At 34.8% G+C, this 12941-nt stretch overlaps 9 protein-coding genes across 9 annotated transcripts; 5 read left to right on the top strand and 4 right to left on the bottom strand.

Annotated features, from left to right (window-relative positions):
- Positions 1 to 732: 732 nt before the first annotated feature.
- On the top strand, positions 733 to 1326 carry AC631_00402 (uncharacterized protein; the record flags this gene model as incomplete). The annotated part of the gene is made up of 1 exon (XM_015609232.1): positions 733 to 1326. One exon carries the CDS (start codon positions 733 to 735, stop codon positions 1324 to 1326), a length of 594 nt encoding a protein of 197 aa, XP_015469869.1.
- A 451-nt stretch (positions 1327 to 1777) lies between these two features.
- AC631_00401 (uncharacterized protein) lies at positions 1778 to 2356 on the top strand (the record flags this gene model as incomplete). Its single annotated transcript, XM_015609231.1, has 1 exon — positions 1778 to 2356. The coding sequence occupies one exon, from the start codon at positions 1778 to 1780 to the stop codon at positions 2354 to 2356; it is 579 nt and encodes a 192-aa protein (XP_015469868.1).
- Positions 2357 to 2726: 370 nt separating this feature from the next.
- On the bottom strand, positions 2727 to 3182 carry AC631_00400 (uncharacterized protein; the record flags this gene model as incomplete). Its single annotated transcript, XM_015609230.1, has 1 exon — positions 2727 to 3182. One exon carries the CDS (start codon positions 3180 to 3182, stop codon positions 2727 to 2729), a length of 456 nt encoding a protein of 151 aa, XP_015469867.1.
- A 329-nt stretch (positions 3183 to 3511) lies between these two features.
- On the bottom strand, positions 3512 to 4828 carry AC631_00399 (uncharacterized protein; the record flags this gene model as incomplete). The annotated part of the gene is made up of 1 exon (XM_015609229.1): positions 3512 to 4828. One exon carries the CDS (start codon positions 4826 to 4828, stop codon positions 3512 to 3514), a length of 1317 nt encoding a protein of 438 aa, XP_015469866.1.
- A 423-nt stretch (positions 4829 to 5251) lies between these two features.
- AC631_00398 (uncharacterized protein) lies at positions 5252 to 6682 on the top strand (the record flags this gene model as incomplete). Its single annotated transcript, XM_015609228.1, has 1 exon — positions 5252 to 6682. The coding sequence occupies one exon, from the start codon at positions 5252 to 5254 to the stop codon at positions 6680 to 6682; it is 1431 nt and encodes a 476-aa protein (XP_015469865.1).
- Positions 6683 to 7321: 639 nt separating this feature from the next.
- On the bottom strand, positions 7322 to 8227 carry YHM1 (Yhm1p; the record flags this gene model as incomplete). The annotated part of the gene is made up of 1 exon (XM_015609227.1): positions 7322 to 8227. The coding sequence occupies one exon, from the start codon at positions 8225 to 8227 to the stop codon at positions 7322 to 7324; it is 906 nt and encodes a 301-aa protein (XP_015469864.1).
- Positions 8228 to 8991: 764 nt separating this feature from the next.
- AC631_00396 (uncharacterized protein) lies at positions 8992 to 10593 on the top strand (the record flags this gene model as incomplete). Its single annotated transcript, XM_015609226.1, has 1 exon — positions 8992 to 10593. One exon carries the CDS (start codon positions 8992 to 8994, stop codon positions 10591 to 10593), a length of 1602 nt encoding a protein of 533 aa, XP_015469863.1.
- Positions 10594 to 10654: 61 nt separating this feature from the next.
- Positions 10655 to 11404, bottom strand: ADK1 (adenylate kinase; the record flags this gene model as incomplete). Its single annotated transcript, XM_015609225.1, has 1 exon — positions 10655 to 11404. One exon carries the CDS (start codon positions 11402 to 11404, stop codon positions 10655 to 10657), a length of 750 nt encoding a protein of 249 aa, XP_015469862.1.
- Positions 11405 to 12030: 626 nt separating this feature from the next.
- AC631_00394 (uncharacterized protein) lies at positions 12031 to 12927 on the top strand (the record flags this gene model as incomplete). Its single annotated transcript, XM_015609224.1, has 1 exon — positions 12031 to 12927. A coding segment is annotated over one exon (897 nt), but the record flags the coding sequence as incomplete, so codon positions are not given.
- Positions 12928 to 12941: the final 14 nt, after the last annotated feature.

The raw sequence follows: 12941 nt of genomic DNA, 5'->3' as shown, positions 1-12941 counted from the left end.
TGGCAGAGTAAACAATAGTACTAATTCAAAAGTCTATTTTGCAGCCATTGTGTTTCTCAAATTAATTCCATGTTCAGCAAAGGCTCAGCAAAGGTATCTTCCCCCTTACTTGATATATCTCAAGAAACTGTTTATTATAAAATGCTAATTTTAACTTAGATTATTGATTATACATCTGAAGATTGTACTAAGAAACTTCAATTCAAACCTGTTTCTTATTGACATTTATTTTCTGTACCTATTTCCTATTCTAGTGCTTCATTTTGGCCCAACGAAAAAACAATAGAAGACACAAATAGCCCTACATGACAGTAGAAATCAAAAGCACTAACCTTGATTTCACATAAATGAAGTTTGTCGCAGCAATTAAAAGTCTAATAAGCATCTTGTAATAAGTTAAACTCAGGTCAATAATAATCATAAGTACTTCAATGTATTTTATATCAATCTCATCCGCTAAAGCTACTCTATTATCATAATTGTTTAGAAGTGATTCTTATCCTTTTCCATTTTAACTCTTTGTGCATGGGCTTACCTTGATAATGGTAAAATATAAAATACCGATAGGAAAACTAGTGCAATTCGCATTTGTGTAACACTGAATGGTACAAATGCATTTTCATGTATTATATAAATTTAAGACATATCATTTTTTAAGGACTATCTTTTTTTAAAAACTATAGTAGCTTTTCAAAACTATAAAATTATAAGTTTTTAAAAAAGATAACAAAAATGGCTGAATCGACAGAAAGCATATTTGAACAAATTCCTGAACAAATAAACGAAAATATCACTAAATTAATCGATAGAAGGTTAGAGTTAAAACTCCCACCAATTGTTCAGTCAATTTATTCGACACCACCTGAGTGGTTCACAAATGGCATTAATTCCATCAAGAGCGATGTTAATTCCATCAAGAGCGATGTTAATTCCATCAAGAGCGAAGTTAATTCCATCAAGAGCGAAGTCTCAGCCCTCAGAGTGGATATGAATACTTTGGAAAGAACAACAACTACTGGATTCCGAATGATTCAATACAAGCTTGCTCTTTTAGATAATGTAACCAGAAGAAACAATGGCTATGTTGCGTCTCTCGTGCCTTTTATAAACTTAGAAAGCGACCAAGATGAATTACCCCCTATTGAAACCGTTAGAGATATTGACAGCCTAAACAGAGAAGAATGCCAGAAATATTTAGATGGATATAATATTCGATATCGGCCAAACGAAAGGGCATTGTTGAAATCAAAATTGAGAGATGCTGTTGGTTTGGTAAGCGCATCTGATTTAAGATATGTTTTTCGTAATTTTAGCGAAGAGCTTTAGTTCTACTTGGAATAATGGAATGGAGTTTTCCATGACTCCTTCTGAGATAATTTTTTCACTTTTTTAATCTTTTTAATATATTGGGCTACACAGGAATTATATATATATTTATTGCAACTATTTAAAATATTAATAAACTTACTACAAAAAGAAATGACAGTAATTACAATGATATCTGCTTCATAAGTATACCGAAAAGTAAGAGGGTTTTTTCATATTTAAACTCATTCTTAGGCAAAGTTATGTTCGAGTCCTTCTGATGTCGCATTTGACTGTTGAGTGCAATTATTGCTTAAAGAAGTAATTACGCAGAGGGTTGCATAAATTTATCTCAATATATTCATGACTTTAAAGCAGAATATTCTGCCACTATTAACCTATATAGCTACTTGAATCTTCCTAATATTCTTTGACTTCTTTCTTAGTAATTTTTTTACAAAATATTTTTAGAATGGCGTCAGTCGCTGATTTAGTTACAAGCCTTCCAAGAGCTGCAGAGTTTAATGATTTTGGGACAATCAAAGAGAAAATTCTGAGCATAAGTCCGCAGATGTTTGATAGCAAATTGAATGAGACGCAGAACATAATAAACAATATACAAAGCCTTGTTGATATTCTAATTAATGAGTGTCCTGATACTGTCTCGGATAATATTGAATTTATGATATCATTTAAACTCAATATCCTTGAGTTTAAAGAATATATCAATACCTTCCGCCAAAACTATAATAAATTATCTTCTGACTTTGGATATTACATGGAAAGTGAATTATTGTTAAGTCAAGAGAAACTAATTAACGAGAATTGCCAAAGTGAAAAAGACTCGCGATTCTATAGATATAGCAGACCATCAGAAAGGTTTCCATGGAATTTCAAGCTGGATTTAGAAAACTTGGTTTATCCTTCGGAAATCTTTCAAAAGATTAAACGCGATTTGATTATGGGAGTAAATGCTTTACGTCGTAACGAGAATATATATGAAATCAAAGTAGTTACAAACAAGTTTGGATATCTCACTATCAGTAATTGAATGTATTCATTTTTTCAGGCAAGATCATTTTAGCAATATATGCAATTCATTTGCACAGAAATGTGAAGCTGTGTATATCAGAGTATTTAATTTATGTAAAATTTGTTTCAAAGGCTGAAAGCTGGCAGTCCAGGTTTTTGATTCTTTTTTTTTCTTTGAATATGATTATCATTACACAACTTGTTGTCTCAACACGATTTACGTAGTTTCATCCTTTGATAATTATCTTTACCGAGTATTTTTCTATGAAAGAGCAAAATGTATTCCTTTAGTCTCTAAATTATAAACCTGTGAGTATTATCCTATAGACTTCAAATAAAAATAACGTTTAAAAAAAGTAGCGTAACAGTCATTAATAGAGGGCATCTTTCTAAGACCTGTATCCCCGATAAGATGTATGCTTTTCTTCAGAAAATGGATTAGTCTTATCGCTATCATCATCAACTGGCACATAGCCTCTACCACCGTAAACTGCAGGCGGCTCTCTTGCATAGTAAGGTGCTGGTGTAGGATACATGTTTGGATTGGTATAAGGAACCTGCTGTTCAACAACTCTTTGGCGATTGGCAGGACGGCAACAACACATACATAAAGATTCAAGGCAAGTTTTACCCAAGCAAATACATTGAATTAACGTTGATAATATCCAGATGCAGATCAACGATGCCAACACAATACCCACAATTGCCACTATTTTACATGTCTTATTATCCATACATGTGTCCCAACTCTTAAATGCATCAGCAGTGGATGTAACATCGTCTGATATAGAACGAGCTAATAATTTTGAAGGACATAAGCCCGATGAGATCTTTGGGATATGCATACCAGGAACTTGAATATTTAAATGGATTTAATAGGTATTAAGTCAATTAATTCTAACTTTCAAGATATAACCACAATATTCAACAGCGGTTAATTAAATAGAATATATATGTTTTAATTCAATAATAGGGAACAATTAACACATCTTGGGGTTTGCATATTCTTATCAAACCTTTAAGTACGTAAAATTTTGATGAGGCTGGGTAAACGCGTATGTGATCGAAAATAAATTAAAAGGCTGTACTAGACATTTTTAGCGAATTAGTGTAGCTGGGCCTATTTATAGAATGCTTACATGCATGTTGAATATTCATATCCCGGATACGGGAATTAGCCTTGGTAGATTAAGTCATTTAAATTATTTAAACAGGTCCAGTATGGCCGCAAAAATCCTTTGTCGACTGTGATAAGCGATCTTTTGATTCGCAAGCCCTTTATATTAGATGTAGTAGACAATAGCTTGTCCATTGAAAGTTCAATATTTTTTATGTTGTCATACATTTCTTCTACTTCGTTCATAAGGAGAAAACGGCAGATTTCTTCTTCAGTATTGAATTCGAGTATTAGGGTATTATTTGCAGATAATGCCGAATTAGGCAAATTATCAGATAGAACCAATTTGAACGGAGCGACTTTTAGAGTTCTTTTGAACGGCTTAATGATAAATCGATCAAATGGTAATATCCCTTTGATGTAAGCATCGACTTCAAACGTGGTTCCCTTTTTTATATCAGCAAAGCTAAGAGGAACTTTGAGTAATTGGTCCACTGTCACTCTATTTACTAAAAAGTCATCGAAGGCATTGGCCTTGAAGTCCAAGTTTTGAGATGTCTGCGTATTACTGTATAGGGATGACGGCACATCATCACTACTATATGGCTGTGTACTTGTTGTAATTGGCTTCTGGGTATCATCAAAACTTTTGTGCTGGTGAAAGGCAAGGCTTACTCCATTCGGAACTTTCTGCAATTTTGAAGGGGGTTCATTAGACGATTGCGTTGATTTCGTATTAACATAATCAAATGCTCGTTTATACTCATGCCCGTTAGTCAAGCTGTTTATAGGAAAATACGGCATAATACTATTAACTAATTCTGGGTTAGAATATTCCAAATACCTAGACGCTAAAGTTTCAAGTTTTTTGTCTTCTGAGTAGAAAACTGGAATATTATCCTTATCAAGTGTAATCAATGTAACGAGACTTCCTTCTATACCGCCTCTATACAACTTCAATATAAAGACAACTCTCGCAAATATTCCTTCAGACTCAAATTGACAATTACCTGGGTTATTGAAGTTATAATCTTTCATATTAGTGTTTGTTCTTGACAATTCATTGGATATTTTGTCCATTAGATGAGATGGAACACCAATAGACAAAATCTTATTAGATTCAATGGGCTTTTCTATCTGAAAGTTTATACTAACATTTTGAGGTAGAACATTTCTATTGAATGCTGTCTCTTCATTCGTTGTAAAATCAGTAACATATAATATACCAGGGGCATTAGGTTTCCATGTAGGACTTTTGAATAATGAGAGACAATACACCGGTAGCGTAATTTTATACTTCACAGGGTCAATAGTCGCAATTAGATTCGTATCTGGAAGATCAGATAATGAATTACTATTGAATCTCTTGTGCATATTATGTCAACCTAGGTTCCAGTCCTGTAAAAGCTCAACTCAATCTAACGTATCTGTAGATCTTTGGAACATTACGCGTTTGATTTTATCAAATTGAGAAAAAAATCAGTTAGCTCTTCCTGAAACTTAGATCAAGTAAGATGAAAAGTATGTACATGGAATATAGATGAATCTTACTATTAATTAGGTTACTAACTTTAAACTTTTAATGAAGAAGGTGGAAAGGTTCCAAAATTGGGTAAAAGGGCTCAGTCGTTGTTAAACTCTCAAAAAGATAATCAAGAGTATGAATCAAAGCAACCACAAACAGCAGATGAATTTTTAGACCAAGGTGCAATTGATGAAGAAAGCGGAGATAGGTGGTTGGGATCTGATTTGGCCAAAGCTCTTAGGTTCTATCAAAAAGCTTATAGCCAATATTTAATGGCCATAAAGCTTTCACCAAATGGTACTTTAGATAGTTACTACAATGCTTCTAGGCTTCTATTTCACGTTTACAATCAATATTTTAAAACTGACGGTGTTAGTGTATATGATTTAACTAACGTGGAAGATGCCATAAGTGGTGGCGAAGATTCAGTATTACAGAATTTATCAGAAATAGTGAGTGCTCATGAGAAGGCAATTGATGTGGCACAATCTTTGAATATTCGAATCCCTTTAGATTTATTATTTAATACTGCATTAGTATATACCGAGGTAATCGAAATCCAGCAAGACAATGAAAGCGATAATTTCGATACAGTCTTGGAATATGGTTACAAGACACAAGGTATATTTCAGAATCTTATTGAATTACAAACAGCCGAACTCCAAAAGTTCCTCAATGACCTAAATGAAATAGCAAGTGATGCATCAAGTACGAATAATAACAACACACCTTCAGGCAGCGAAAAGCCTCCTCAAGAAGAAGAATTTACAAGCGAAGAAGTTCTTCAACCGTCTGACGTATTTGAAACAATAATATCAGCATATAGACTAGCACAGGCGGTGCTCGAGAACGTAAGTGACCCAAATTCACAAATAATGCCATCTTTGGATATGGTTAACCCATTTTTATCAACTTGTGAGGCTGTTGCAGACGACTTAGTTCTCAATTTTGGGGAGAGAAATAATGCAAAGAGCGACATGATTTCATCAATCACTCAAGATAATATTGATGACTATCAGATATGTAAAGCATATATTAAGGGGTTAGCAATTAATGATGCCAGCAAGTTGTATGACTTATGGAATAATAGTGAATTACCTCATACCCCAGAAAGATACATGCTGGCGGCTGATAATATACAAACTATGATAGACAGGAATGACATTAATTTAAATAGTGCTAATTCAAACCAGAAAATTGCTGAATTCTATTGGAAAGCACTCACGCAAATGGGTAATTACTACAAACAATCTCAGGAATTATTGAATACACAATTGACCGAAAAGAAGAAAAGACCTTCCGGAACAGACGATGGAATTGGGTCGATTATTTCGCAAATCAGCAATATTATCATCGCCAGGTCTGATATTGATCTTCAGAGGTCCCAATTACAGAATTATGAACCAGCTTCTAAACATAAAGATGTCTTATTCCAAAATTGCAAGACATTCTTGAAGAATGCCATGAATATTGCCAACACTACCGGGGGATTGAGAGAACGTATAACCGAAAAGCTTCAGAGAGAAAAGAGAAAATCCGAAGCAGTGATGAGACTCTGCATTCTCGAAAATAAGTCATCTCTACAAGAATTGGATTCAATTTTAGGTAGACAGAAATGGACGACTGAATTGCCTAATTTAAGCAAACTTGGGTATTTTGAAGCATTTGGTATTTCTAATATAGTATTACCAACAGAATTTTAATATACAATATTATTTTCTATACACTATAAACTCTAAATATTATCTAATCTTATTAAAACCATTCTTATCCTAGTCATAATTGTAATCATAATCGTAATCGTTATCATCATAAGCAAACTCCCATTCCTATGAATGCATATCTTACTCGTCAAAGCCCAAGTTGTTCCAAATCACATAATCGGTATATCCGTAATATTCACAACAAATGCGCCATCTGCGTATTCATCTGGATGCTTACTAGAAGTACTTGCTTCAAATATTGAACTGTCAATGAATTGTAACGAAATCGAATGCGATCGACAGTTGTTCACTAATACCTGTAATAAATTCACTTTTAAAGTGTATATTATAACTGAGAAGAATTTCATTTTAACTTTTTCCTCCAAATCGATATATCTTCATAATATAGCTCCTTCTTATGTCCAATGTTATATCATATATGCTAAAAAAATGAATTAATACTAGTGAAAGCTATTAGTAATTATAGCTTGATCAACCACGTTTGGATCTAGATACTTGATTTGTAAGGCCTTCTAATTAAAAGCCGCAATTTCCTAATCGGGACGCAATATCAAAAACTTATAGTGTTAATTTAATATATACAAATAAATACGAAAATAAATCTATAGACTAAAGACTCTATTTCAACATCTTATCAAAGGCAGGAATTAAAGATTGGGCTAATGCGAACGAGAAGACCAACTTAGGACCAGTAGTTAAAAGCTTTGGGGTCAAACCCTTGAAAAACGAGGATATACCTTCATTCTTGGCCATGTTCTTCAAGATAGTGAAACCAGATTGTGGGTTATCGAAGTTTCTGTTCTGAATTCTGGTCTTGATAACGTCCAATGGAGCAGAAACAATCAAAGATGCGGAGGCACCGAAGATAGATGTGATGAAATTTTGGGACCAAGTGGCCGACGAGTAGTCTGACAAACCGAAGATGTACTCTTTAGCAAAAGAGTTACCACCGAACAAAGCAAAAGAACCCGGAGCATTTCTGGCCGCAGTCCAACCCCAACCTCTGTATAAACCAAATCCTTCATCAGCAAAAATCCTGAACACACCTCTACCACGGAAAGATTCTGGGTTTGTTTGACGTTTGATTTTCAAAACGTCCAAAGGTAACAACACAACTTCACCAATACCAATCAACGAACCTGCAGTAGCTGATAATAATGCTTTACCGGTCTTAGGACCGAACCACGATTCATAGTTGTCCTTGAAATTCTTAGTCAAAAATTCGTTAGCAAATGGTTGTCCACCGTACTTGTAGACTCTTTGTAAAATCTTGTAACAAGCAGCATATCCTAAACCAGGGAATAATGTGAATAATCTCTTTCCTAAAGCTTCTTTAGCGTGTTCCCTGAAAATAACACTGTTTAATTGAGCAGCAGATGTAATCTTACCGTGATTTGACATTAATCTCTTGGAAATAGTGTCCACTGGGTGGAAAACAGCGATTTCACAGATACCTGCAGAAGCAGATCCCAAAACTCTAGCGGTTCCTGATTGTTTTTTATCGGTTGTGGCGTGTGGTGACATTTGCTCTTGCTATCAGACTAAAAGAATGCTTTATCTTAGGCTGACTCAATTCCAATTGTGAAAAATTTGTTCACCGCGCTTAATTTATTTCGGCATGGTTTTTACACGCCTAGTGGGATCATATCCTGTGATCATATCTCTGAATCGATAGAAAGCAGACTTGAAAGATAGGAGGGATTATAAGTGCTTTAGTACTAGTAGATAAGTTTTGTTATTTAGATGATAATTCAAAAAAAAAAAGTATAAAATAACTTTAATTCTCTCTCTTTAGTGGGGCTATTGGTATATTAAACAAGTGGGGATTCTTAAAACATCGATATCTCTGTGAAAATAATCGAGTCAAAATCTTGACGTGATACTCCACATTATCTTCATATTCTTAGCCTTGAAATCCGATCTTTTCTTCAAAACTAATTAAGGAACCAATAATTCGGAAACAGGTGTAGGGATGTAGTAGAGTGTTACACCTCGAAAGGTTATTTTGGAAATCCTTGTAAACTTCTGGGGGAAGAAATGTAGATTAAATAATGGGATATCACTAGCATATTCCTGTAAGTCAAAATCATAGATTTCACCATCAATTTCACCCTACTTGTACCATTAATCACTTCAGATTATTGTAGCCTTGTCCTGTTGGTGATATTGGTAAGAACACGCCCAGATAATCAAATCCTGATTACATTTAACGAAATGAGCTGGATGGAAATAAGAGAAGATTTTTTAAGACATTTTCAAGTTCAAAGAAAGGCACTACATAATCTAGAATGTCGAACGATTTGAAGTCAGCTATAGTGGAGGATTACGCTCAAAGCTTGACTGATTTAACGTTTAACTCGCGTCCAATAATTGATAACCTCACCACCATTGCCAAAGAGAATACCAACGTAGCAGATGGTATAATCAATGCAATAACAAATAGAATACTCAAATGTATTCCCGAACACAAATTATTTGCACTTTACGTGTTAGATTCAGTATGTAAGAATGTTGGAAATCCATATAATATATTAGTTGGTGACGAAATATTCAAACTCTTTTCACACGTTTATTTGTTGGTGAATGGACAGGTAAGACAAAAGCTTGTAAATTTGTTTGAGACTTGGAAGATTACTAAAACTAAGGGTACCAACTTGCCATTATTTCCAAGAGAGCAGTTAGATAAGATTTCTGCATTTTTAACCCAGGCACATGCTAAGAATTCAAAAAGAAATGATCAATTGACCAATAATGTTTTGATAGATGATATCAACACATTGGTTCCTATTTTCCAGAACAAGCTCATCAATAACCCAGATCCAAGATTAACAGACAGATTTAATGCATTGAATCAATTAAAGACATTGCTACAGAGCCAAAACATGAACGTTAACGAGCTACAAGCGGTACAATCGCAATTGCAAACTATTAAACAACAGGAGTTAAATACTTATAATACACCAATACCTACTCCAGCAGCGACCCCTGCGACGACCCCAGGATTACCAAATACCCCTGTGATTCAAAATAATAAGGCTAGGGATATCTTTGGCATGCTAGTAGTCTCTGGCTTAATTAAAATGGACCAAGCTCTTAAGCCTGGTTCTTTACCAACATACGAATTAAACTTTCCCAAGCAAAAATATCAACCTACAGTTAATATCCCTAATAATGTAGATTTACCATCAAATAGTGTATTAGAACAATTATTAATAAACTCGAATGCAAAATTCAATATTCCAAGTTCGAACATAGCCAGAACAGAATATGATCAATTAAAATTCAATGAATTAAATAATTTATCTATCGATTCAAAGGGGTTACAAAATTTCATAAATACTAACAAGATTTCGAATTCAACAAGGTCATTGTTATATGAAGCAAAGTCATCAAAATGTGGTACATGTGGTAAGAGATTTACTACTGATGAAGCTGGTGTCAGTAAAAGAAGATTGCATTTGGATTGGCATTTCCGTATAAATAAGAAGATGGCTACTTCCAGTGTACAATCAAGAGTTTGGTATTTAGACGATTACGACTGGGTCAAATTCAGAGACGAGAACTTGCTAGAATACTCAACAACTTCAAATACCGAATCTTTACAAACTAGCATATCAAACAATTCTAATATGACTAAGGCTGAAACGCCTTATGTCACAATTCCTTCAAATGAAACAAATATGAATAATAAATGTCTCATTTGTCGTGATCAAATTAAAGCTACTTATAATGATGATCTTGGTGAATGGTGCTGGTTCAATTGTATCAGAGCTCCCGGCGAAGGTAAAAACAGCCGTAAAATTTGTCATGCTACGTGCTTCAACGAAGCGAATAAAAAGAGAGGTGCAGTAGATGAGTTGAATACAAAGGTAAAGCGGGAAAAGTTTTAATGACACGGTGATATTTTTACAATCCTATACATAAATACTTAGCTAATATATAAAATTATTCTTATTTTTGACCTAAGCATTTTAAGATATCATCCCAAACCTTACCTGGTTTTTGGGAAGCGTCGACACCAGACCAGATACCGGTCTTTCTGTAGTAGTCAACGATCGGTTCGGTTTGCTTGTGGTAAGTAACCAATCTCTTCTTCAAAGCATCTTCGTTATCGTCAGATCTTTGAACTAATGCTTCACCAGAAACATCATCGATCATCTCTTTCTTTGGTGGGTTGAATAACTTGTGGTATGATCTACCTGATGCTGGGTGGACTAATCTACCAGTGATTCTAGCAACCAATAATTCATCGTCGATCTTTAATTCAACAGCGTTTTCCAATGGAGTCTTTCTGGTTTCCAACATAGAGTCCAACTTTTCAGCTTGTGGAATGGTTCTTGGGAATCCATCTAAAATGAAACCATTAGAACATTCCTTGTTGTTTTCTAATTCAGACTTGATCATGTTGACCATGATTTCGTCAGAAACTAATCCACCTTGGTCCATGATCTTCTTGGCTTCAACACCTAATGATGTCTTAGCAGCAACCTGTGCTCTCAACATATCACCAGTGGCCAAATGACAAGCACAGAACTTTTCCTTCAAGTTTGGAGCTTGGGTACCTTTACCAGCACCTGGAGGTCCAATCAACACCATTCTGACAGATTTTGGCACATTTGGCACAATACCGGCCTTTTGTTCCAAATATGAAATTCTATCTTGTAACTTGGTAACAGTAGCTTTTAAATCTTCGACTGACATCTTAATTATTCTCTAATTGACTTAGTTAGTGCTATAAACCTGAAATTTTTCAATAAATATATAAATACTCGACGTTCATTGGAACTGTTGGGAGTACTCGCTTGCTTATATAATCCAAGCCCATACTAATTATTCTTAACCGTGCCCGGCGATAACACCCCACGGAAACAATCTGACCAACGGAACTTGGCGATTATAGCAGATACCCAGAAGATATCTATGTTGTTTTCGTGATAATTATCTCGTTGAAACAGTAGATAAGTGGTTAAAATATCATTTCGATATTTAGCCGCCGTCAAATCTCACCAATTGCACTGGGGACATACTGACTCTGAATATCTACTATAAATCATTAGAGTATATTCCACGGATGTTCTTGTACCGGCTAATTATAGTCTAGAGGAACGATTTACTGCAATAGTTTGCATTAAGTATGGAATCTTTACTTAGCGGTCTTAAAGTCGTATTTATTCTCTCGTTATTAGCAGCAATAGAGTGCAGTACTGTTCTATATCCGATACTCCTCACGGAACAAAAATCATCACATGAGACTGCTGCAATCCTCCTATATAAGCAAGCAACTCCCGGAAGGAATTACTATTCAATGCAAGATAATATTGAGTATCATGATTTCGTTATCAGGTCTACTTTCATTGATTAGCATTCCCATCAAAGCATTGATTGTCACTTTGAGATTTTATACTGTTGGGGATCCGGTTCGGAAATATGCAAATAGCTTAACGCAATGCTTAAGACTTATAGTTTTCAGAACAGCACTTTCGCTAAGTGTTTCAGATGCTTATTATGTCTCGTTCATGAGTAACGATTTCATTATCAACAAGTTGGTTCCTTTATTCCTTAAAACTATTACTAGTAAACTCCCGGGGTACGGTACTAGGTACGACAAGAACTCCATTTGGTTGGTTAAACAACCAGACAGGAAGCCAGATGATCCAATCTTGATTTATATTCACGGAGGTGCTTATTATCTTCAAACGCAACCGGAACAGATTGTATCAGTTTTGACAATGTATAAGTTGCTCAAGCCAGACAAGCAATCACGTTTATCTATTTTACATTTGGACTATAAATTGGCATCATATGGGCATAAATTCCCCACGCAGATGAACCAGTTGCACGAGACATACCTGAATTTGGTTACAAATGAAGGCAACACCAATGTAATATTAATGGGAGACTCCGCTGGGGGAAATTTGTCTCTTGGATATTTACAGTTCTTGAAAAAGTCAAAATTACAAAATATAGTCTACCCTTCAAAATTAGTATTGATCAGTCCTTGGGTAAAATTACATCCTACTCCTGATGTGATGGTATCTGGGCACTCGTTTCATGATAATGATGGACGTGATATGATTTCGTACTCCCAATTCTACGAGCTTGAGAAGATACTAAATATAACAGGCGAAAGTGATCAAGGTAGTTTGCAAACCTGTCCAGGCGCCAAACCAACCAAAGCAGAAAATTGGAATAATATTCCAACCTTGAAAGACCCTAGATCTGACGTATTTGTAATTTT

Source organism: Debaryomyces fabryi (assembly GCF_001447935.2).
Source record: "Debaryomyces fabryi strain CBS 789 chromosome Unknown contig00005, whole genome shotgun sequence".
Lineage (NCBI taxonomy): Eukaryota > Fungi > Ascomycota > Pichiomycetes > Serinales > Debaryomycetaceae > Debaryomyces > Debaryomyces fabryi.
Note: the sequence above shows the minus strand (reverse complement) of the source record. Positions and strands in the feature narration are given on the sequence as shown.